The 27,614-nt window shown below is 34.9% G+C and overlaps 1 protein-coding gene across 2 annotated transcripts in view; it reads right to left on the bottom strand.

The window, feature by feature from the left end:
• Positions 1–15,467: 15,467 nt before the first annotated feature.
• LOC149569405 (DTW domain-containing protein) overlaps positions 15,468–27,614 on the bottom strand; it is a 139,884-nt gene continuing 127,737 nt past the window's right edge. Inside the window, exons 7-8 of one of the 2 annotated variants that reach the window (XM_089822121.1) lie at positions 16,701–16,786; positions 15,468–16,618 (exon numbers count right to left, since the gene is read on the bottom strand). In XM_089822121.1, coding sequence (XP_089678247.1) covers positions 16,402–16,618; positions 16,701–16,786 — 303 coding nt within the window. In that variant the 3' untranslated portion in view covers positions 15,468–16,401. The remainder of the gene's footprint in view (positions 16,619–16,700; positions 16,787–27,614) is intronic. The other variant, XM_089822122.1, reaches the window with a different exon arrangement.

The following is a 27,614-nucleotide window of genomic DNA, read 5'->3' as shown; positions in this document are numbered from 1 at the left end:
AGACAATTCCTTATGCGACCAATCTTCAAATAGCTAAAACATGTGGTTTGACTCAACCATCTTTTGTAGTCACTTCTAAAATGTGTTCTTATGCAATTTTCAGCAAAATGTCTATATTCTTGATAGCAGTGACAACTATACCTTGTATTATAATCCCAATTATAAGAGTTGCCATTGTGTTTTACCTTTGTCTACTTGTTTGATGACCATTTAGGCTTGGATTTGCACTCATATGCTCTATGTTCATGCTTCTGACAGTAATAGAAGTATTCTTCAAATCTTTGTGTGCTTATGGTCTTGGTTCTGCATTCATGTGCTTGAGGTCCTTGTTTGTTGCATTTGTCGCAATGACCCATGAACTTCTATTGAGGATTCTGATTTGCAGTCTTGCTCCTACAAACATTAGCAATATGACCTATCTTACCACAATTATGACAAGTGGGTTTGGAGTTCCTACCTTTATTACTTCTTTCTTCACCACTTTTGGATGATTCTCCTTCTTTAGTACTAGTGTATCCTAATCTAGAAGTGTCACTTTTGGATCTAGGGGATCTCATCAATTATTCAAAGTACTTGATGGCTTCACTAGGTTTGTTGAAACTGTCAGCAAACTCCTTTTCCCTTTTCAAATCATTTCTTAGTTATTCATTCTGCCACTTCAATATTGTGATCTCAATATCCTTTGCATTTAGTTCATGATTTTCAATTATCATTTGACCCAAAGTTTCCAATTGCATGTTAGCAATCGTAGTTACCTCTAATATTTTCTCTTCTAGTCTATTGGCCAAAATCCTTTTGCCATCTTCAATCATGACTTTGTCCTCTTCAGCTTTCTTTTCCTGCTCAATCACCTCACCTAGTAATACTGATTGAACTTCTTGCTTCTCTTTTGAGATTTTTGACCTCTTCAGTCAAGGTTTCATTATTTTCCATCAAATCTGCAACTACTACATTAAATTCATTGGTGTTTCCATCTATTAAAAATTCAGTAGTGTCAATCTCTTGGTATTGTGTGTCATTCTCTTCAATAGCAATTCCCTTCTTTCTCTTCAATGATATCTTTAACTCATTTCTTGCTTCATTCAGATGATGTAGGGAAAGTTGTATTTCAATCTTCTAATTTTCAATAGTCTTTCCCAACTTGTAGACTTCCAATTCCAAGATCTTTCCTCAAAGTTGCAAAGCTTTACTTTCCAGAAAACTCAACTCTGATACCAATTGTTGGAAATAAAATAGGGATGTAAACTCTGGGGGAGGTGAAACAACACTTAAAACTTTCAACCTCTAAAACTATTCACGACACATACATCACACAATCTATGCATATAAACTGAAATACCAAATTAAGTATATACATCCATAGCATGAAAGTAAAATATTCAACACATTTATGACAGAAGATATTTAGTTACCCATAAACCATCCAAGGAGAAGGTAAACCTGGGGTGGGGATGACACCCACAAATCCTCACTACTATAGTAATAAAGTGTACCCAATGAAGGTTACAATGTTTGATCATGAAACATGATCTACCCTATTAAAGGTTTACAAGATTGTTAGATCTTACCTTGTTAAATGATTTAAATACCCTGCTAAAAGTGTGCCTGGTAAAAGGACTTTAACTTACAATGAAGTAAGCACCCTGTTAAAGGATTTACAATAGCCTATCAAGACTACTATGTTAAGAGATTTGACTGAGTCACCTATTAGAATGTCTCAGCAATGATCCTTTGGTTAGCACTCTATTGCTTGATGTCAGATCACCTCTATCCTAATGTATACTTGATCCTTTCTTATCAGATGTATCTCTATTGTCCTCTAATTCCTTTCCTATGTTCTTATTTAACTGATTTTGCAATGTAACTCAAATCATAACACCTTAGTCAAAATGAATCTTTTTTTGTGCATGCAAACTCTCTTCAATTCTCCTTAAGCATTCCTTAAAAAGTTCAGAGTTTGTCCTCCTTAAGAAGACCTAGGTTACTTAGGGTTAGGTATGAATCAACTGTACTAATTCACCCATATTACCGCTTACACCTTCCCTTTTTCTAATTGGATGCATGTAATGCATAGGGATTCGCAATTAAGATTCATCCTTATCATCAAATATTGTAAAACAATCCTTAATTTGGCCCAAAAATGGTTTACATAGAATTTTTTGTCATTATAAACATCTATGTCAAAACTATGTAGCTCGGCACTTGAAGTCCTTGATGCTCGGCATCAACTACAACTTCAATGTTGTAAGTTGGCTTCTGAACGACTCGGCATCCACTGATCACTCGACATCTAAATAGCTTGATACATACCATCTACTCAGCACTTACTAGTTACTTGGCTCGCACTAAATATCTATCACTCGACATATACTATCTGACAACTTATACACGGCATGTATTAGTTGTTCGACATGAACTAAGTAAATGACTTAAGTATATTTTCACTCATATGTCAAAACCAATATGAGATTAACAAGGCATACCATCTACCCTAAGCAATTTGGGCTTATAGGACAACAGGGAAGAGTACAACTAGTTTTACTCCCTTTGAATTAGTCTATGGTAAACAAGTTGTCATGCTTATCGAATGTAAGCATGAAACATCATGAACAAGCTTAGAACTCAACATTGATCTCACTGAGGCACAACTAGAAAGAATCCTACAAATAAATGGCCTAGATGAGTATAGGAAATCTGCCTTGCAAAATGTTGAACTTATCTAGCAGAATAGGAAGAAATGGCATGATAATTTTCTCAAGGCAAAAAAAAAATCTATTGGTGATAGGGCACTACAGTATGATTCTTAATATCAAAACACTCCAAGTAAATTTCAAGCACAATGGTTGGGACCACAAGAAATAATATTAATTTTTGACAATGGCGTAATACAACTCTCTACGAATGATCTTGTCTATTTCAATTTGTTGGTGACCGATCATAGGCTTAAGCTCAATCATAAGTCACAAAGCAAGGAGAAGTTCTTGCAACTATTTGAATTTGAAGAACCACAAACACCTTGTGTAGCCACAACAATTGAGTCTTCCACCCAATTTACCTCATCTATTTAACTTTGTTCAAAGACGCATAATAAATCATCTCACTTTCTCCATAATAAACTAATCTCACCTTCTCTCTTTCTCACTTTTTCACATTTCCACCTCATCCTCACTTCAACATTAAAGTATGTAGCAATAAATTTTTCATCAACTCCATTACAAGTTCAATAACATGCTTTCTTACATATTTTATTTTCTTTAATTTCATAGCTAGCAATCTTATGTACACTAGCAATCTTTTCTCATGTTTGCATGGTGGGACCCATGCTCTCATTTAAGTTCGGGGTGATTGTGTCATATTTTCGATCAAGTATGCACACGTTGTTTTATTTTCACATGATTGAGTTGATTTTGGTGTTATATTTAAAGGACATGACATGTCATTTTTAAAACACAACTCATTGATGTGACGCTTACTAAAATGAGCAAAAGGGTATGAATGTATGCACTTATGGAGTGATAAGGACATGGGTAAGTTAAAGATTAATGATGATATGACATCCTCAAAGATGGTAGCACTTCTAGAAACCATCCTATTTTCTTTTTTTTGTCATCGCTTTCAAAAAAATGTCAATTTCATTGCCAAGTTGTGTTATTTCTTGTTATAGGGATTAGCTCAATTCAATGAAGTTTAAATGATAATAGTCATGGGAGGATATTTAATACGTCATGAACAAACAATTCATGGAATTATTCTACAAGATAATGTCTTTCGTCCTTTAGTTGAGAGTCAATAGTGTTTGCAGTATTTTCTTAAAGCTCACAGCATGGAATGATGAAGTGGCGTTGCAATTCATGAATTCTCTACACACTAGTATTGTCATAGTTAAAGGGCTTAGAATGGAATGTAGTGAAGATATAATTGATGAAGTCTCTAATTTGTCACATGAGGGGGAAAATTTTGAAGAATATTTGGACCCAAGATTAGTCAAGGCCCAATTCACCCTACTCACAAATAGGCAGTTGGAAATTGATAGGAAGAAAGACACAAGAAGAATATATGTGCAAGAAGCCTACAATCAATGTGCCCTCTACATCATGTGGTACATCACCTATAAAGGTAGGCAACAATGATTTCATGACATTCATTTTAAGCTTCTCAATAGCCTTCATCATGAGAATAGGCCAATGAATCTTCCACATTTTCTATTTAGTCTATTGAAGAAAAGAGTAGCTTTTGTTTAGGAAGGTAAGCCCAACTCTATGCCTAATCATTGTTTGATTAAGTTATTAGTTGAAAGGGATTTGAGGAGAAAACATATTGTTTCATGGGACAATTTCTTATTAATGGTTGAATATGCATCCCCACAAGTAGGACCTAGAGGTTGAGTAGAGAGAAGGGTTACTACAGCAACAGATACTATGAAAATAGTAGAAAGATTTGAACCTTTACCCTTTGGTTCTCTTGAAAACCCTAGGTCATCTAGACAAATGTAAAAGGTAGAAAAATCACCAAATATTTCCACTTCAAGAAAGGGAAGGAGAAATTTGTTTCTAAAGAAAACCCTCTACTCCTCAACCCCAAACCGATATTGCAAAAAGAGTGGGAAAGGAAGTCATCCAAGAACCAATAGAAGAAAATGTAGAGCAGCCAAAGGAATCAGGGGAAGTCGAATATATTAATGGCACCTTGTCACCTCCTAACAAGAGAAAGAAAGACCAAAAAGAAACTCTTACGGCATCAACTGAAGGAGAATCTGCATTAAAAAATAAAAATTTGTAAAAAGCCTTGTTTGAAACACCTGTGAGGAGAATTGACCAAATTGCTAAGAACCCTAGTGTAATTGATACACTTGTTAGTAAACTAGTTCAAATTGATGTTCTTGAGGTTGAAAAAGAAACTCCTGGATTTGATTAAACGAAAATGTCAAGAAGGGACTGAAAAAATTTTCAACATAATGATCAACGTGATTCAGGTCAATATCAAGGAGATGAAAATATTGGTCGCGTTGAAGATGATAGTAGTGGTGATGAATCTAGCCCAGTTAATTTTGTGTTTCGTGGGAAAGGGAAATGTCCCCAACTTGTGCATGACTCTGATGATGAACAAGGAGTTTTTAATAATGATACCATTTTGGTTTCTAGTAATATACAAAAAGAATGCCCTACAACCACAAATGACAATCTTGAAGATCTTAGTCAAGATTATCCTGCATTTGATATAAATATTGTTGATTAGGCTATGGTGCACATGGCTAATGAAGGGTTAAATACTTTGGTACATGCCGCCCATCAAATGGAGGTAGAAAATCCTCCACAATAGCTAGGAAATGACAACCCTGAGCAAGAATTGGTTTTATGGAATCAAAATCCTATTGATAAACCCAAAGACAATGACACACAAGCTATAGGACCTAGATTGATTGATATCAATAATCCAGGTCCAATGCCTCCTCCAAATCTCTCTACACTATTAGCTACAAGAATGAGCTTATACCAACATTTTTTTATGGAAAAGGTTATGGTTTGAAGAAAAGAAGAAACTACAGCATATTATTAATTATCAATAGAGGGAATTGTTAGATAAAGAAGAAGAGATCACATTTTTTAAAGATAAGGTCACTCAAACGACTACATTAATACTTGAATTATTTTAATGTAAGCCTCAAGTGCAAGTATACACTTTATTTCTTAAGGAACAAATGTTGAATTAAAAATTAAGAAAAATCAAAAAAAGTTTTCAATCCTTCTTTGAATACACCACATGGCTTCTATTATGCATTCCAATAATCTCCTACAGTAATTCAAAATTTGTTGTGTGAGTTATACATGCATAACCTAGCGATTCCAAATGACAGGGATTGGAATCCATTGATCTATGTAGGAGACATTCAGCTTAAGGTATTCATTTCTTAGGTCCAAAATGAAATAAATAGGGTAAATCAAACCATGCTATACCGGGAAGAAGAAATGAGAACGCTAGTGTATCTTAGGCCTGAAGCAAGATATCCAAGAACCTATCAATATGATTGACTGAAGGTAGTAGTTAGCAAAGCAAGGAAGAAACATATTAAGCCTCTTAAAAACATTGCTTGTATAGAGTTTGAAGTATTGTAGGCAAGAGAACTACATGAGGCAAAAAGATATATTATCCAAAGATGGATAAGACTTCCCCGTGATTTGTGAGTCAAGGAGCCACGTTCTCCACAAAAATTTATTATGAAAAATAAACAAGGTCAATGGTATGTTATGTTGGGAAGAGACAGACAAAGTTTTTGGATTCCACTCTAATTTCAACCCCCATTTCTTATGGACCAACCTTTAGGTGTCCATGAAGATAAAAATGAACATGACATGGGTGTTGAAGTGCAGATTTGGGAGCAACTAAGATACTCTAAGGGATATTGTTGGATTTGAGACAGAGGAGCAAGAGAAAGCATTGTAGTGAATTTCAAAATGAGTGTCTGAGTTAGAAACCACACACTTGCTGGAAGACTAACAAGATCTTAAGTTGGGGGGAATGATGGGGCTATGAAATAGTATAGTTTTATAGGTTTTATGGTTATTTGAAGGGTCTTTTCCTTTTTAGTTCATAAGACATTTTATTATATACCCTATATAAACCTATAATTAGTATGTTTTGCTATGGTTTTGAAGATATCGTATGGTTTCATAAATATAACACTATAATTAGAACTTATATGTGATAAATGAGATCATGTGTATATATACTAGTAGGTAGAATACTTTCTTCCTTTGAACTAATGTTGGGGTAGGTTCCTATAGCCATATGTCGTGAGCAAGGATTAATCTATTTGTGCATTTAATATTTCTGTGAATTATTGAGATCGATATATGTTTTGATATTTGGCATGTGTACTAATCTTTTGCAGGAAAAAGCCAAGGAGAATTAGAAGGAGCATGATCAAGGGAAGTAATGAAAAATTCATGTGGCTTCCCAATGCCAACAGTTTAACTTAAGATCAGGTCAATGCAACTATCAATTGCTCAACTGCAAATCTAAAGTTATGGCATGCTACATTTGATGAACACTTGTCCAATTACGAAAAATGTGTTCTATGTTGTATTTCATTAATGATATTGCTAAATCTTTATTATTGAAGCATCCTAGATTTAGGGAAGATAGTTTTCCTTTGATGTTATAAATAAGTTGTCGATTCGGAGGTCAGAGGTGATTGTATTCATAACAACAATCATACATGCGTATGTACGTACATACATAAATACATACATACATAATAGTATGTTATTTTCAGTTTGTATTGTTGATGGTTATTTATCAATAAAGATGACACTGTTATTTCTCAACACTTTATGTTGAGTTTATAATCATCCACTCGTCCAAGAGGGTTCACTTGGTGAGTGAACTTAGTCAATAGGAGTAGTTTTCATCATTCTTAGAATAGATAGAGAATTGTTGCTCCTGCAACCATTGGTAACAGAACTATTGGGTTACTGTAGTAAAGGAAAACAGAGCCATATCATGTTTGTATTTCAAATTTTGTACTCTAGATTAAATGTTTAATTCTTTACTTACGTTTAGTACTCTCATTTCCAATAAGTCTAGCATTTCCATTCCCATAGATGAGTAATGACAACTAGGAGGGTTTAGAGCATATACTTTGCAGATACCATTTCAAGTCTACATCCTTGGTTGATAAATTAAATGAGTTCAATGGGGTACTTGGATGCTACTTAGGATCTCCAATCCATGAGTGTAAAGGTCTACTTTCTAGGCCAATCATTTGACCAAGCAAAGGCCTCAAACCATGGAGAAGGCCCATCACTTCTACAAGGCAGTTGGTTTGACAAGTGAAATCGCCATAACTTTGACCATATTGCCATGTTCATTGTGATTAATAGCCCCACAACTAGAAGCCCCTAGTTTCCCCTTGGCAACTCTGTCAAAATTCAGTTTACTCCACCCTTCCCAGAGGGCTATCTCACCTCGCGTTATCTCTTTTAGCTTTATAGTTGTCTTTAGGGATTTGAGAGAAATCGCCTAATATTTCATCCTCAAAAACCCATTTACCTTTAAAACTACAATGAAAATTTTCAACTGCACTAAGTTTGATTCTGGCAACCAGCAAAGCTAGACTTCTAGAAACATCCCTGAAGACTCTATTATTTCTTTCTTTCCAGAGGTTCCATAACACATGGGAGGGGGTCAGCAACTACTAGAAGCCTTTGTCTATAGGCAAGAAACAACCACACCACATAGACCATAGATCAATCACCTTCCCAAGAAAAATCCACTAAAGATCCTAGCATTGGAAGAGGCACATCCAAGTCTCACACGCATAAGGACATTGTAAGAAGATATGATCCCCAATTCTAGGGGAGGCCTTCACAAAGAAAACACTTATTCGAGAAAGACATGCCTCTTTTCATCAAATTTTCAATCATGAGGATCTTGTTTTGAAGAACAAGCCAAAGGAAAATATTAATTTTTCGAATAAGATGTTGGTTCCACACCTTAGCCTAGATAGGGGAAGGAGAGATAGTTGTTTGAAGAGAGCAAGTCCCCAAAGCAACCGAATAGGAGCCACTTGCACAACCATCCCAAATAATCCTATACAATTCATTATTTACCAACATAATCGAATTTAGGTTAACAACAAAGATGCAAAAGCCGAATCAAGAGCTGTGAGAGCCACCCATTGAACAATCTGCCAATAATCAACAACTCGAGATCCTAACCAAAGTTTACATATGTCCTTGAAGGGTGCCAACCTTATCAAAGAAGAAATGAGACACTGGAAGATCCACCCGTCATCCCAAAAATTCACACTAATGTCATTGGTCACTTTACATCTGGCTTTGGATAAAATTAACTCTTTACCTTCTTGAATGTCATTCTAAATACTAGACCCATTAGTCAAATTTTGGGATCTCAAGAAGTCCATGATATTCAAATTATTGATGTGGTACTTACTCTTGAGGATTTTGTTCAAATCTTTACCATCTTCAAAGATGCACCAAACTTGTTTTGCTAGAAGAGCAACATTGAAAAATTTCAAAGAAAAAATTCCCAGACAACCATTCACTTTAGGGGAACAAACTTTATCTTAGGAAACCAACACCAGCCTTTTTATGTCCTCGACACCAAACCAAATAAAATTCCTTTGGATTTTTTCAATAGTGCCCAAGAACTTGCCAAGAATTTTAAATAAACTAAGAGCACAAATCAGAAGATTTTGTAACATAGACTTGAGCAGTTTGAGTTTCCCTTCCTGGCTAAGCAAGGCCCCTTTCCAACCAGACAACTTAGGATTAAGCATATCAACTAGCTTAGCCCAAAAAACCTCGGAAGGATTCAAGCCTAAAGGAAGACCCATATAGAAAGTAGGTAAATATTCAATTTCACATTCTAGAATATTGGTTATCTTCTCTTGTCTCTAGATACGAGTATCAACTAAAAAGATAGAGATCTACTCTCAATTGATCAATGGGCCAGAAGCCTTAGTGTAGATCGGAAGACACTCTAAAACTTTTGGCTTCCTTAATATAAGATTCTCCCATCATTATTATATCATCTATAAACTATTTAGCAAGTAAGATCATCAGATGAAGGCTTAAGATCAACAATCACACCTCGGGACACTCGGGCACTAAGATATTTTCCCAAAGTCTCCACCATAATTGCAAAAAGAATAGGGGAAAGAGGATTGCCTTGTCTATGGACTCTTGAAGGTTTATTTTTTTTTAAAGAGGGATCATTTATAATAACCACAGATGAAGAAGTACCAAGCAGCTGGGCAAAACTTGATTGAATCGATCTTCAAAACCTAACTTTTTCAAAACATTGAACATAAAATCCCAATCAACTATGTCATAGGACTTTGACAATGGAATCCAAGATTTGCCTACCTAGGACAAAACCATTATGTTGAGCCAAAATGATAAAGGGGAGAATAGTCAATAATTTGGAAGTTCGAACTTTTGAGAACACCTTGTAAATAAAATTACACAAACTAATCGATCTAAAGGCTTCCACCCTTCTAGCTCCTTTTTTAGGGATCAAAACAATGAAAGTTCAATTGAGTTCCTTGAGCAATTTCCTAGATCTAAAAAAATCTTTAACTATAGCACACACCTCTGACCCTATAACATCTCAATAGTGTTGAAAGAAGAACATCAGGAACCCATCAGGTCTTAAGGATTCCTCACCTTCAAAAGAGAACACAACTATATGAATTGCATCAACTAAGGGAATAACAACCAACATTCTATTAGTATCCTCTTCCACTAGAGAGGGGGTTGACTCCAAAAGATGGTTTTGTCTGTTAGAGAAAAGATTAACCTCTTTATTCAAAAATTTGGAGAAAAACTCCACAAAAGCTTTAGAGATATCCCCATTAGAATGGATGATCTTTGTCTCCAAAAAAGTGTTGGAAACTTACAATTGGAACAATAGTAACATCATTGATCTCAAATCTATTGATGAAACATATTGCTACCTAATCTAAATGTCATATCTATTTGATTGATGAAGAGGATTTGAGTAATTGCTCATAACAATAGCACCTAGAAGAAAGGTTGAGTTATGAAAAGAATGCTACAATGGATATTTTATTAGATAGACTTCGATAAAGCAAAGTGATTGTTTATGTCAAGAAAGTTAAGCCAAGCTGAGCAATACTAAAAGGCAAAGAAATGTCAAGTGATGCTAGTGTCAACCAAGCCATAATTAGTGTCGAGCAAATCTAGTGTTGATCGAGCATCAATATTAATCGAGAAAGTTAGTCGATGTCGAGCCAACAAGTTTTACAAGGCCTGAGTATTAAGTGATGATCGAGTGTCAGAACTTAGTGATTGTCGAGTAATACTATTAAAGATGAATTCGAGGAAATCGTTATTCCCAACTGACTCAATTGATTTCTTGGGAGATGTAAATTGTGCTGAAGATAAGATTGATGAGTTGGATCATTAAATTCAAGGCAAAGATTAGGTAAAGACCTAACAGACAGATTCTAGAGAAGTTTATATAAGATCAAGAAGATGGATAGATACAATGAATTGTGTTGAACCTGATCATAAACCCTAAGATATATGGTGATCATGAAAAACGATAAAGTAAGAATTGCCTATTTTAAGAGGTATAGAGCTGAAGAAATTATCAAGGAGTGCAAGTATATGTGAGAGGCACATGCAAACAGAGGTGGATAAAAAATGCACAAGTATGTGAGTGAATGCGAAGTTAAAAGAAAAGCTTGCAAAGATGTTGCTGATAGTGATAAGTGAAATTCGAGCAAAAATGCAAAAGTGTTGTTGAAGGGGGAAGATTAATTGCTTGAAGGGTTGCCAAGCGAATCAAGAGCAGAAATGACAATGGAGAGCTTATCAGTGAATCAACACCTGAACTGAACAGAGATCTGAACTTGCAAAGTGAGTTGCAATCGCTTGGATTGAAACCCTAGTATTTTCTTTCTAATCATTATAAATAGTTTGTATTGAAAACCTTTTAACAGAGGTTGACCTAACAATCAATTTTGGAAGACTTAATAGTCTGTGTAAATCCTTTCATAAGGTGACATTCTAAATGGAATGATCAAAGTCCTCTGACAAGGCCACTTCGAACATGGTGATTACATCCTTTAACCAAGTCACATTTAATAGTGTGTACAATAACCTTTAACAGGGTTGGCTCCTAACGGAGCTCACTTCGAAAGAGTGAAAAATAGGTGACATGTTGCTAGTGGTTTTTCCCAAATTAGCTTTCCACGTAAAAATACTTGTGTCAAAACTATGTTGAGTGTTTTATATGTTTTACATTTTATATTCAACAAAGCATGTTATATTTGGAACAGTAAAAAAAATTTACAATAGAGACCGAGCAACAACAAGATAAGCAGAACATTATGAGTTGTATTTTTTAATTTTTCAAACAGTACTTAAGGACCTTAAGTAACCAATTAACCCCAGCCCCACCCCCTATTATTCTAAACATTTCTAACAAAACAAAGTTCTTTGGTCACAATATCGTGAAAATTCACCAATATCTCATTTTCCTTACACAAAATCTTGTACATCCCCTTCCTCCTGAATAGATTTTTGAAATTCATCCAAACCAACTTTAATTAAAAAGTTTAAGAATAATGACTCCAAAAGTCTCCTTATTCCACACTTTGACTTTAATCTTGATATAACTAAGTTTTTTCAGTTAACTTGAACATAGCCGACCCTTCAACCTGTACGTTCCACCAATCCATGACAAGAGAGTCAAAGGAAGGATGTTTCAACCACATCCTTTCAAATGTGAAGGGAAAATTGTGCTTGACTACAAGAGGATCAACCAATAGAGAAATAGGTAAATGATCAAAACCAACCTTAGTGATAGAAGAAAGGGAACAATAGAACCTATTAAGCTAGACACCAAAGATTAGAGTTCTATCCAACCTCACATGAATAAGATGCTTACTCTTCTTATGGTTAGATCACGTATAAGAACGTCTTTGAAGATCCACATCCAACAAAGCATGAAGATTGATAAAGTCCATAAAATCCATTCTACCATCTATATGATCTTGGGAAGAAATGATGCCCACTTTGTTAATATCATTCAAAGGGGAGTTAAAATCACTCATAACTAGCCATAGGAAGTTACAAACATAAATTCTAAAAGACCCTAATCTATCCCAAAAAGCCAGCCTCCCATTCTTAGAGGTAAGAGCATAGGCATTAGAGAGGATCCAAGAACAATTATCTCTAATATGGGAAAACTTAATACAAATGATATTATTTACAACCAAAAGAACTTCTCCTTGGATCAAAAAATCATTCCAGAAAACTGCCACCCACCAAAAGCTCCTTCAGAGTCACACCCTGCTACCTTACCATTCTTAAAAAGAGAGAGGACTTCAACTTTTTCTTTCGACGTCTTGGTTTCCTGGATTAATAACACATTTGGTTTATGATCCTAAATCTTCCATGACATAATCTTCATTTAGAGCTAGGGAAGCAAATCTCCTGGATGGTTCTTTGTTTTCCAGATGCAATATCTTGCTTACTAGCATATTCCTGAGCCTTTCTACTCTTCTTACCCAACCCATATGTCTTACCTCCCACATCTAACTTAATGAGGTTGTGGGTCACTTTGTTGACAAACGCATGTTTTGTTGCTTAACTTTTCTCCTATGATTCACAAATTGCCAGAGTTGATTAGAGGAAGAGTAAAGAGAGTTCAACTAAACCAATTCCTCTGACTCCTGACCCTCCTGGGAAAATAGGTGTCTAGGACCTAAGAAAGGATATTTGTTGAATAAGATGACTCCCAAGGCCAAACCCCTAACTCCGCCAGATTAACAACAGAAGCACCACTTGAAAGTTGTGGATCAACTCATTAGTAAAGGGGGCCACCTCAGAAATAAGCACACCCACTCCCTTGGGTCTAGACCACAGTCCTCCCCTCCCTTCCCCCCGCCCCCAACAACTTCCTTAGAAACCTGTATTTCCAAAATCCACTAATAGGACTCTATTCTTCCAAGGGATCTACTAGCTAGGAGATAAAATAACAGTCTTATTATTTGAGTCAAAAGTATCGGCCGCCACCTAGATTGAAATAGACTCCTACTCGAGCATTCTAACAGTGAGATAAGGGGCATTCAATGAGTCTTCCACAATCACATTCTCCATTGAAACTGGAATACTATGATTTCGCTGACACTTCTCCACAATATCATTTTTGGGTGGAGGGCCCTATTTGGCAATCCATTCCTTTCTCTATCCTTCAATTAGACAAACCTAGGAAGCCTTCTTAGCTTTTTTGGGACAATTTTTAGCCTAGTGCCCCATCTGGTTACAAATAAAACAAGCAAAAGGAAGTTCCACCTCTTGTTTGAATAACCCCTATTTAGAGTTGAAAGAGACAAATGGTGGTAGATTCTCAAATCTACTAACATTGATGTAGATACAAGCAAAGACAAGCCTCAATCTAGTTGTCGTACTCTAGTCAACAATCAAAAGTTGACAAAACCAAGCAACAGTGCCTTCGAAAAATGCTTCATTCCAAAACTCCAACAGTAAGCCCAGGAGATGGACCCAAACTGGAATGGAGGCAAAAAAATATCCTCAAATTTCCATTTGAGGGACCATTTCTGAAAAGACAATGGCAACTTTCCAATCATGCAAGGTCCCCCACAAAGGATGCAGCAACAGCCCTCTTTGTTAGAAATCTCAAACAACAAAAAACCTTTGGGAAGCATCATAATCTCCACTTGGCCTTTCAAATACTTCTTCAATATTGGGACGAGATACAAGAAACTTACCAATGAGTGTAACCTCCAATGCAGAAATAACAAAATCTAGAAGGGGATCAAGAACAAAAATACAAAAACTCTCCATTTTGGCATCCCACTTTGATAGGCTCCACCAAGGTAGCAGGCTTTTTATTCAGAGTGGCCCCAAACAACTTCCCCCGATCCTTTTGTTCCCATTTAAATGTGTTTGTTGCAAGACCACAAGCTCCATCTTTTGTTGCCGCTTTATGTCCCTATGTGCCAGATCTAGAAGCAATAGACGCAAAGAGAGGGACCATAATGACAGTTACAACCTTCGCGGTAGCCCCCTTCCCCACTAGATCTATTGGGCATCCCAGTGATTCTAGGAACAACACACTATCAAGATTAAACCCTACGGCCAGATAACATTCCCTAGCAAAGCCCCATGGACCCCGAACAACCTGATGAACATCACCATTCTTCCCACTCAACACATTCAAATTTGAACCTACAACATCATCCCACCCTTCCACTAACTGCTTTGTGCTCGCCAAAGAATCTATCCCACAAAATGTTGAATGTTAATTAGTGTTGTTACAAGGATGTGACAATTAACTAAAGCATATTGATATGCATGCTTCCATTTCTTAATTTGTTCTTAATTTTAAAGAGAAACAAATTAGTAAGTGAGAGAGTCTATGTCATATGTGGTTTTTCTAGTATACATACATCATAGGTTAAGGATGGCCATGATAATATTATTGAAAAATAGTGTTGAGAATGAATATCTATTAATGATTGTTTAACTTGACATTTTTATTTCTAAGTTTAATATGTATCATAAGTTTGACTAATTGAAAATTTATTATATTTGATTATGGTTTTGTTTATTAGTTGTGGCATTTTGAATATATTTACTGTTATGTGTGTGTATATTAATGTATTAATATATATATGTATGAGTGTGTATAGGCATTTGCATATATGTAAATACACTTCTATATGTTTACATATATGATTTTTTTAATTTATATTTTTTTATCGATCCTCCCTTCAGAAAATGGCTAAATTCACACAAAACAACTATGAAACTACTACAAAGACTAATAACTATACTTAATCTTTCACAAAGATATGAAGTATATTATAGTTAATCAACTATATTATAACAATTTGCCAAAGGATACTAATGTAGCAAATCTTGATTTAGTTCTAAAAAAAACTAAACTAGTTTTTCAATGGAAATAGAGAATTGATTAGATAAATGCTCTGCAAAATGAAATCTTTTCAACAATTAAATCAAGTGTCGATCTCTTTCTTCATAAGTGAAGCTTGCCACCTGTCGCGTTACAACTTTATCCACTTCAGTTTGACTGCAACAAAGAGCATAGTTCGTAGAAATATATCATATATTTGAATGAGGAAGCATAGTAGCTCGCTGAGTGATTACAGTTCGATATATCAGCTGATAATAGTTTACGTAAGGTGTAAATAGATATAAACAAAGGAATATTGTTCGTACGGAGAGTAAATTTCGAGCTCATACCCATGACTTAAATGTTAGATTGTACTTGGCTCAAGGTTCATATGAAAGCCACCAACTCAATGAACGTAACATCATAAGAAATTCATAATCTTTCGTATTTGCCTATAAGCCATGAAAGTCTACAACTGCAGAGGAGTTTCTTTCCGATCATATGTGAAACCTGCCAATTGAAGGGACCTAGAAATCACAATGGTAAGGACACGAGGGATTTTTTACTCTCTTGTTATGGTATCCCGGTGATGGACGAGTATGATCTGAATAACTGATGAAAAACTCTGCACAGGGAAATCCGCAAACATTCATAAATCCATATTATTGGGAACATATTGCTTACCCACATTCAGAAACATGTACGAGCTCAAAACTGAAAAATCATTTAAGTTGCACAAAATTTCTATGGGTGTAAAACTGAGAAATCATTTAAGTTGCACATGTATCTTTTTAACCCTTTAGTTTACGATCAAATGTTTCATTTCATAGGAGAGTGATTCATTTAACCGCTGGGTTTGAACTTATGCAACACCTCGTCTTTCACTGGGTGAAACCCAAACTGTATAGAGGATGAATTTTCTTGCAGCAGACCTTAAATCAGTACTTCCATCCCTGGAAATATCTGTAATCACGTATTGTTATTCCATCTTTGTGCACGGATCACTGGCTTGCCATACCGTTGACGACGGCTCGAAAGAGAATTAAGTAGAAGGTCCAAGGAATCCTCAAGGACTTCAGCTGACTGAGCCAGCTTTCTATATTCTAGTTCTTGGCGTGCATTTAAATCATATAACAATTGAACAGCAGCTCCTGCTGTACATGACCGATCTAATGATGGTTGGGGCCTGTTTGAAAGCAACCATGCAGCTATTAGTCCAACCTCAAAACCAGAATATACACATACACTGGAAAATTTAGTCGTCTAACCTCAGTCTATGCATAACAGATACATTCGAATGGGAAAGTGCAATCACTGACAATCCTTTGTCACCCCAAATGGCACGTGCATGCTCCTCCATAATGAACAAAAAATCAATAATGTTAATATTTTGCTTTTTGAACTCACTCTGTAAGAATCTCATTTGTTGAAATTTTAGGTGTTAAACTGTTTGTCATAAAAATCATAGAGTCAATTTTAACTTTGTAAAACACAATTAAAAACATCACATCAGTGGCAATTTGGTTGTATATTATACTGATTGGCATCCAAACTATATATATACTCGGCTTGATCATTGATTTGAATAGAAATTTCTCGTCTGAAACATAAATTTATGAACTATAAATAATTCATGACAAGATTAAATATTTTTCTCTCTAGGTCTTTAATTTATTTTAATCTGCCTAGATGTTGGATAAGAGGCAGTTAAATGTAGGTCTAATTTTTTAACTGAAGATACTTAGTTTCAAACCATCTATTCCTAATTCCGACACTTCAATATCATATTTCTTCTAAGTTCCATACCTCAACAGCATCAGCTGATTTCCATTTATATTTTCCTGACATGCACTAACAACTAGAACAGGCTATCTTCAGGGTAGAAATTAGGCTTGCAAGGGAATGCTGTAAAAAGTTCTACAGGAGCATTAATTGTTTGGGGAATGAATTGGGAAACCAAGAGTATAGAAATTATTTGGGAAAATCAGATTTATAAAAAAAAGTAAAAATTGAAGGAAAAACTATTTTTTTATAAAAACTTAAGGGCATTTCGGTTAACATACATTTACTAAATTATATCTAACCAAAACCGCAACTAACTAATATGAAGAACACTCACCTAAAACAATCTTATCTCACATGCAAGAAAAAATGCCAATTTAAAAATTTCAGCTGACAGAGAAAAAGGAGTCTCTTTTATATCTTTCAATTCCTCACTATATGAAAACAAGCTGCTGTTAACTTCTATTCTAACGCTGTCTTTTCATCTAGTCAAGTAAAAGACAGGACTTATCATTGACTTTGAGTACTTTCTGGTTTGAGACTATATTTGTCAAACCCCTTTTTTGAACTATTATATTTCTCTCAACATATGGTTTTATGTCCTAAATGGTTTTCATCTGCTTAAACAATGTTTTATGCCATAAGTGGTTTACATTTGCTTCAATAATGGTTTTTAAGTCCTAAGTGGTTTTGTTTGGATTGTGCCCTAGATAGTATTTCAATTGCAAATAATGGTTTTATTCTCCTGCCCTAAATGGTTTCAGATAAAAACAGTGGTTTTCATTATATGAAATGTTTAGAAAGTAAAATTGTTTATTTCTTATTAATTATGAATTGTATGATCTAAATGATGTAATTCATGTTGAAACTATCCTTATTAGAGTATAAGTAAATGTTGATGCAAGTCCAAAATTATTAATGATTTGTCAAATTATGATTGATCTAACTACTTGTTCTGCAATTGGACACAAGAGCATTGCGGCCATTGCAAAGGGGGAGAAGGTATCACCCTGAAAGGGGGATGCTGAATGGTTTTGTCCATAGACAAAATTTAAAGGCCATTGCAAAGCGGGAGAAGGTATCACCCAGAAAGGGGGATGCTGAACGGTTTTGTCCATAGACAAAATTCAAAGGGTTGGTAAGATCTGACATCATAGAGTTAGTGCAACCTAGGCAGCCAAGGTCATTAGTTCATAGGATCAATGATTATTGTTTCCTTTAAGACAGATAAACTTGGGACTCAATTGTCAATCCTTCTGTCCATTTATCACACTTCTTGTCCTTAAGCATTCTAGGAATAACTCTTGATATTAAATATCATTATAGGGAATATTACATCCTTACATTTCAACTTTGTTAAGTTTTATTTTTATTGGTAAAACAAAATAAGAAATTAAAAAGAATGTAGTGCTTGTATATAAAGGCCTCTCAAGAAGCACCTAGAATGTCTCTAGAAAGAACAAGGAGATAAGATAAGCATGACAACTAAGCACATGCCTTATCCATCATTCTAGATGAGTGGATAAGAATGACAAGGTTGTAGACACCATGTGCTTAATTAGTGTGCTAACTCCTGTGTTGTAGACACTGTATGCATAAAAGAGGTGCTAACTCTTGTGTTGTCAACATGACAACTCACAAAAGTACGCATACTCTTAGGTGACTCATAAATAAATAATAAAAACATGCATTAACCTAAGTAAACTTAAGTGTAAATAGTAAATACTTATTTGCACCAACATAAACTATATATATATATATGTATGTATGTATGTATGTATGTATACTCCCTCTTAGCTAGGGAGGATTAACACATTACATGATATTACCTCATCGTAATATCAAGAATGGCAAGTTTTAAGGATATCTTTGATTAGAAGATATTCACCATTTAGATATCATCTCATTATGTCAAGAGTAATGGCCTCATGAATGTCAAGTTACATGGCATTCACCAAGTACTCCAATAGTTATAAGGTAATGGCCTCTTGAATATCATGTCACCTAATATTCACCAAGTATCTACGACATATCTATACACACAACTCATAGACCGTCAATGCAATGACATCTATCACTTAGTCGTTGATTTACAAGATATAATCTATCATGGTTTGCTTAAACATCATAAGATGTCCATCACAAAAAAAGGCCATGGTTTTTTTAAGGAACTTAATCCACCATGCAAAATCTAATCTATGATGATCTATTTCAGACATCATAAAATGTCTATCACAATAGAAGGCTGTAGTCTATTTAAGGAACTTAATCCACCATGCAAGTTATAATCTATTATAATATGTTTTAGAGATCATTAAATGTCTATCACAATAGAAGATTAAGTTATTGAAAGATCGCCACCTTTCAATAACTTCTATGGGTACAAGTGATAATCGTTTAGAACTCATCACTTCCTCATTATGTACACAAGGGGTAGGCCCATTAAATCATGCAATCACACACATGACATCAAAAGTTTACATGAAGTCAAAACTCCCTCTGATTTTGATATGATCGAGATCTTCAAAAATTAATTGAACCATATTCTCTATCTACTCCGTCTGATGGATGTGTCAAACTCCCTTTGAAAATCAATCTTCTTCAGCTCCTCATCCAATATTGCTTCTGATGAAGTGTCAGACTCCCACTAAATCTGATATCAATCTTCCTTTTCCTGCAATAGCATCCTTGAAGAGAAAAGAAAAGATCAAGGCAATTGGCTCTTATAGTACATATAGAAATAAATAAGAGAGAGACTACAATGAGTAGGTAAACTTAATAAATACTTATCTCTACATCAACATCCTTGATTGTTCTCGTCATCACTGATGTGTTCATCTTATAACTTTATCTGAATTACTATGAAACTATTTTTCTTTTACTAATGACAATTCCAAATCTCCTCCCCGTATCACAATACTATTTCTCCTCCTTGTACTCAAGAATGGGTTGTAGTTACTTGGTCAGTGGGTCCAAGTTTTACACTTTGCAAGGTTTTGAAACTTATTTTATTATATACCATGTTGAGTCTTATAGTGTTCTTTGAATTAGAATATTGTCCTTATAAATTTCCATAGATATAATGTGAAAAGAAAGTTTATACCAATATAATAACAATAATATATGTAAATTAGTTTATAATATTTGAAATGACCCTTACCTTCACTTACCTTGTTGACAGGTCCTCCTAATCCTTGGTGTGATTTGTCATTTTGTTTATGGTCAATGTTCTTTAGTTCCTTCACTTTTAAGTTCACCGGTCCATTTTTCCCTCCACCAAATAACTTTATTTTCCTTTAATGTCTTTCTACCTTTTATCATTGTGGTTAGTTAGTCGTCCATGTAAGACTCGCTTTTCTCAATGCACATTATGTGGCAAATCATTGCTTATGTGGCAGGTGCAATAAGGAGCATTTGCTCCTCTTATTTTATATGCCAATGTTTTTTCATACGATGAGTTAATCTGATCTCCTTTAAAACTTTTATTTTTCCTTATTCCTCACCCGATGTGCGTGGTCCACATGTTTCCACTGAATTAATGAGTGTTGTGTTGTGTTATCACACTCCATACCCCTTATCATGCAATTATCTTTTATTATGAAAGACTTCCTTTCTTGTACGCTCAAAATACCCTTTTATACCCACTAAAATCTCTCCTTTGCGACATCAAAGCTGATCTGCTCTAAACACAGTGTGCACTAGCTATCTCCAAGTCGCAGGTATTAGTTAGATCCTTGGAACATGTAGATCCTTGGCATACGAATTCTGAGAGCATCCCAAGCAGTCATGGTTGAATCAGATCATCGAGCACTCACTGTTTTGGCTTGCCTAGTTCGACATGGATATCCCGCACAAACCAAAACAAGATCTGCCTCTCCAACTGAACAACTTGAATTTAATTGGAGACTTCTAATCTACATCATTAATAAGTTGAGATGCATTACTGATTGTATTGATTCGGCAATCCCCAGACATTGCATTTAGATCCGTGCTTGGTAGATTGTAACTTCGACCCCGATACCTTGAACCAGATTGACTTACCTCTTAACACAGACATTGATCTGATTTGATGTTTGATTTTGCATACAATAATGACTAGAATTTTGTTCTATCTCCTTATTCCTTCTCGTCTGTGCACAAAATATCTCTTTATTGTTTGGTCTGCAACTGTAGTTATCATTTTCCCCTCTCATAATTTATTCCTTATCTTACATTTGCAACCTCGCTCTCATACCATCCTGAGGTTTAGAGGATCGCTCCAAATGTATTGGCACTGCCTGTTTGGTATGTGTTTTTCAAATGCAGCAATCTATCTTGCATTTATCTTGAGAATTAGGCAAGGAGAGAGGCATGTCCCTTCATGGGACGTGTCTATTCATTGTTGTGAGATTAGTATAATAATAATAGATTATGTAAACTATGTACTTATTATTATTATTATTATTATTATAATATATATTTCTCCTAATAGAATTTAGATGTATATCTATATATATATGTGATATCTCACATAAGATATATATCTTCGATAGTCTCATAGGATTTCTACAAAACATCAACAAATATTATTTATAATTATCAACTCTTATCGTTATTATTAATCTTCAAATATATTCATGTATGTCAAATTCAAATTAGCATATATCCTAATTTCCTATCATGCTTACAAAGTTCTTTTCATTCGGCAAGGAAGCCCTTTATTATGCGAAGGAACCATTTAAATATTTTTTGGGGGGATTGCTATTGGTATGGTGGAGGAGAGAAATTGGGAAGTAGTTGCAAGAGCACGATAGATGAGAGGTCAAACATCACAGCCACCTCACACCATCCAATGACAAAGAGCTTGCATGCCCTTGCATCCGGGGGAGAATTGGTAGAAAAAAAGAAGTTAGCGAAAAGTCTAGGCATTCATTCATTCCATTCTCTCTTGTTTTTCAAGAAAGGTTGTGAAGAGAAAAACGAAGAAACTCGACAGAAAATGGAGAGAAACGATGAAGTTCTTGGTTTACTGTCCATCCTTCTGGACCTACGTTAATAGTTTTGAGGGGTTTACTTAAAACATTTTTGAGTTCACCTCACACAGGAAGTGAAGGAACTTTCATTAAGTATGCTTGCAGAGACTATGGATGGCCAATGTACTTAGTCGGTCAACATCCTGGACTTTTTAATTCTAGCATGGATTGTGATAGTGTGGGATGGTTGGAAGCATTCTGGTATACCATTTCAGCTTATTAGGAAGGTAGAGGAAAGATACGACAACCAGTGGTAGAAAGGTTGAAGACATCGTTTGCTTGGGAGTGCATTGATAATCCTTCTTTCTATACAACTTGTATTCATCTCGGGGCTGAGATAGATGCACATTAAATTACAAATCTAGTCAGACTTTTAATGAATATGCTGTCCCGTTCTTGTTTTTTTTCATTGGAGGACTTGAGAAAACCCATCTCATTATCTGAGGCCAAAAATATTAGAATACAGTTGAATGTATTAACCTCTTTTCTTGTAACCAGTAGTTTTGTAGAAAATGATGTGCATACTACATCTGGATAGAAGGATTAAGCATTGTAGTCATGCTGTTATATTTTAGCACAAAAAGAATTTAGTGCTAGTTCATCTCTAGCAAACTTGATACGTTTCTCTAGTAGTTACGCTTTTTAAATTATTTGTAGTCTAATCTTTTAAGAAAATATAGTATTGAGGCATGTGTACATCAGAATTAATCCGACACTTCCAGAAAAGAAAAGAGATAAGATACAGAAATTGAAGTACCTGGAAAGAATTCTGTTCCAATGTTTGAACCTGTTTCTTTTTCTGTAGCGCATGATTTTAATTGGGAAAGAGACAAGATTGAGACTATATAACATGGGGCAGAAAATTCATCAATGGCTACAAGTATCATAGGAAACTTGATCTTCAGTCCAAAATTAGGAAACCAGGTTTGGCACAGCGTTAAGAAATTGAAATTTCATCTTCAGAAAGCAGATTTCTGAGTCATGGCTAGGTCTAGAATGAGAGAGAACTGTCAATCTTGCTGTTCTGATTTTAAACTACAACCAGAGAAACAACATTTCTGGGCTTTCCTTTTAAATTGTATAATGTCCTTTGCAATAGGTATTGTTCAGTGGTTGATTATCAAGGCTGTAATCTAAACATACATAAGTATGGTACAACAGTGAATAAGATTCCCTGTTGTAGATGACATGTGCATAATGAGTGATTAATAAAGGTTACTCTTAAACTGTCCAAAAATATGTGCTAGAAGGTCATTCTGAAATTAAACAGCCTAGGAAGAGGTAAGAAGCTGATATTTCTCATAAATCAATTATCTGATTGCAAACAGGATCCATTACACCATCAGCAGAAGCTGATAATCCCAATCTTGTATATACCAAATAATTTCAGAGTCCATAAGACACCAGACCACGCTACACAGACCTAAACCAAAATTGGCTTAGAATCTGAACTAAAAGCTTAAAAGGTTTAGCATAAATTTCTTTCAGAAACATTCTTCGAGGAAAGGAAGGAAAAGATTCTTGTGCAAGTAAGAAGGGTGAGATGCCGACTCTAATTTAAAGTAAATCCTTGGCCAGGGTGCACAAATTAGATGATAATCAGATTAAGATCACCACATACAATTGTAGTCAGGTGTCGTACTTAGATATAGGGTATGACTGACTAAGTTGTATGTCTTCCTACACCAAATCCCAGATACTTGACACAACCATTCAACGTCACTTGCAGAGAGCCGGCCTCACTTCAAGAATGAAGTGGGCATGGGGAATTGAGTTGCAATCCATGGTTGGGTGGATAAACGCCCCAGTGATACATTTGCCCCCTCCACGATGACTGCAACCAAGTCTTCAAGGGCATTGTGCTACTCCATGAACTAGTAAGAATCTTTTTTTATATTGACATGTATAGATTTTCTTTTCAGTATTTGATAATAAAAATATTATACAGTTTTCTTATGATTCCTAGTTGCATTAATGTACTTTCTTCATTAAATGCAGTAAGCCGTTATTGGAAATATAAATTGGTAGTAGTTTCTTGTTAATTTAATAATTGTTTATTGTTCTGAAATCTAGCCATTATTTAATTGTAGATGTTTAAGAATCTTACAATATTATTGCTAACATATATCAGTGATAAATTTTTTATCTCTGACTTTCATTAGATAAATGGACTTTATAATTATCGTAACAATTTTGTCAACCCCTTATTAGACCTCTTCAACACAACCTTTCATTATCGTTGCTTGTTAGAATAATATCTGCTGCTTCAAAAGATTGCCATCAGAGTGACAAGACTCACCAAGAGTCGGTAAGTCCCAAGCTGGCCAAATTACCCTTGGCAGGTCTGAGGGCTTTGGACTTGGCCTTGACTGAGTCTAGGAAAGATTTGTCGAGTCTGAAAGACTGGTCAAACTCATCGACTGCGATGTAATGTCCCCTTTTTAGCATTCATAGCATGATGTTGTCGTTAGCCTATTTCCCCATGGTCCCGTAGGCTAACTAAGACATTAAAGGGACTTAGAGGCCATTTGGCCTAGATAGTTTTAGTTGCAGGTCTTTCTGAGGGGTTTTGAGGCAACTTTGGGCATACTTACTATTTATAGTAAGTCATCTTGGACATGGTCAGACATCCAGTGGCAACGCTATGTCGATGGTAATTGTTTAAAATCAACAAGAAGACTTGTTTATCATTGATAAGATTTGTTATGCATTGATAAAGCTATTTTATAAAGTTAAATTTAAATATTTAACTTTATTAATGCATAGACTATAGTTTGTGTGAAATATTTAAATTAAAAGAGTCCCCTTTATTTTATAACACATTGGAGACATAAGTTACATAAAGGGAGTTATGTTTTATCCCATATTGAGAAAACGAAGGATTGACCTCTTGTGAGAACACTATAAAAGAAATGGAAGAGCTTCTTTTTAATATGCTTGGATGAAAATTAATGTTATGTTGCTGGATATTTGATTATCGGGCTTGGAGGACGGAATCCCTCTTTACTAGCATTCTCTTCGCTGTTGAATGACATAGTCAGGAGGATTAACGGTGTTTCCAAACACACTGGGTTTCATTTAGTGTTTTGCTACAATGTGGATGAATAGTGTTTTGCTACAGTGCGCGTGAATAGTGTTTTGCTACAGTGCGGATGAATAGTGTTTTGCTACAGTGCGCGTGAATAGTGGTTGCTACAGTGCGCATGAATAGTAAATTTGCTACAATGCATGAACCGTATTTGCAATAAGTTTATTGTTTATCCTTGCTGATTTGGGGGTTTGGAAGGCTGCCAACTACATCTGCAAAAAATACTACAACAACTAATTCCAGGTTTCTTCTGTCAAATTTTTATACTTTTGCATTGTAGTTGTTGAATACGAGACGGATATTTGTCACAACATGTTAAACAATTGTATGAGCACATTTACATGGCAAAAATCAATATTTAATTAGCAAATAAGAAGCTTCAGATTTTCCTATATATTGTAGTATGTGTGCCAAGTGTTTGACAAAAATGCTATGTTGAGTTATTAAGCAAATTAATTGATATCATAAAGTAGCTTGCAAGTTTCTTTATTTGGGAAAAAAAGGGGAGGATATTACATGCGAGCAAGTCTAGATGCTCAAACTTGACCAAGCTTTTTTTTTTTTTTTCTATTTAAGTCTCAAAATTTCAATGTTGTTTTGGTTTATGATTTTATTGTATACATGAAATGTAACATTTAACTCCTCATCTTTGTCTTCAAGTCAGTCTCATTCTTTTTAGTAGAATATATGCATGAAATATAACATGTGGAATATATACATGTAAAGATAGTTTAAGTTATATTTCATGTATATTTACGATTTTTTAGAGTGGTTTAAGATCTCTAGAAGTACAAATGGAAATTCTTGGTTTTAGAATATCTTATAAATTTTCTGACTTACTAAAATTTATGACTCACTTTATATGCCCCCCCATCATCTCTCTATCTCTCTCTCTCTCTCTCTCTCTCTCCAAGATCTAGAACTATCTCTCTACCTCTCTCTTTGGCCATCAAACCACTGCAAGGGGTGCTACCCTCAGAATTGGTTTGGTGTTTCCCTTAAACCCCCATAAAACTGAAGTCTAAACAAGTAAAGGACAATGGCAAATCATGATCATAAAACTCTATATAATACATAACCCTTTTGCAAATATTTCCACATTCATAATTAAAAAAATATTATAGCTCCTATATCAGGGCCTGCATTAGATGCTTTTGTAGGAAGGATTCATATACTCTTTGAGAGGTTGAGCCATTGACTTGTAGTATTTTTTTCAATATTTTTTGGAACATTAGATGTCATGGATTTTATATTCCATGAGTTTTGCATATATTTGAGAATATTTATATATCTAAGTATGATATTTCCTAAAGGTACAATTTGAGTTTATGCTAATGCAATTGCTGTAAACTTGTGTATGCGATCAAATTAGCTTCCATTTGGTAATGTTATTGTGTCACAAAGGTTTGTTCAATAAAGGGTGCATGAAACAAGTTTTAGATCCTTAAAAATCTCTAAATTTCTTGGGCTTATCGCTTTGCCCAAGTCTTGCCCAACTTTTGTCGAGTCCCGAGTCGGGTCACCCTTGTCAAGCCTATGCCGACTCTGAATCTTGTTTCTATCGTTTCCATTCATTGGAGTAAATGCTACTTTGAAAGATCGAACATATCATAATTAAATTGCACGAAAAAAAAACTCATTTTGCTACTGACAACTAAAAAGCTCGTCAGATTAATTTTCTACTGCCATGCAACTAGATTTATTACATAATTGCAGCTTTTTGTGTCTTTCTGCATGCTTTAGGGTTTTCATGGGAATATCAGATGCAGAAATTGAATCACATTATTTTACTGATTCGTCATTAATCACTTTTTAATCGTTAAAAAAAAATGGAAATAGGCAAAAAAAATTCAACCATTACTTCTGCAATCTTCTAGGAATAAATTGACACCTGGCCCAATTCCTGACTAGCAAGACAAGAGAGGGTGTTTTGCAGATTTTTGCTTCTATGGTCGAAACAACTCAGACATGCCTACAAGTAATAGCCTATATTCATCAATTTAAAATGTTGATTGATCCCTCTAAGATGTTTTATAACAAAGCAATGGTAAGGATTCTTCTAAATATTTAATGACAAGTGTTAAGGAAGCCTTACAAAAGTTGTAACAAAATAAAACTTAACCATCAATAGGTATCCTCTGTCAAAGGTGTAATGAGCCCTGCTGGTTCACACTCCACTATGCCAAAGAATAGTAACTTTCTTTTGAAAGTTTTATATTTTTTTGTGTTTTTTTCAAATATATGATTGTTTTCTTTTTCAGAATATGAAATGAAATAAAATGCATGGAATTGAAGTGCAA

This window comes from Cupressus sempervirens, chromosome 3 (assembly GCF_028749045.1).
Source record: "Cupressus sempervirens isolate cs-2001-9-10 chromosome 3, ASM2874904v1, whole genome shotgun sequence".
Taxonomy (NCBI): domain Eukaryota; kingdom Viridiplantae; phylum Streptophyta; class Pinopsida; order Cupressales; family Cupressaceae; genus Cupressus; species Cupressus sempervirens.
Note: the sequence above shows the minus strand (reverse complement) of the source record. Positions and strands in the feature narration are given on the sequence as shown.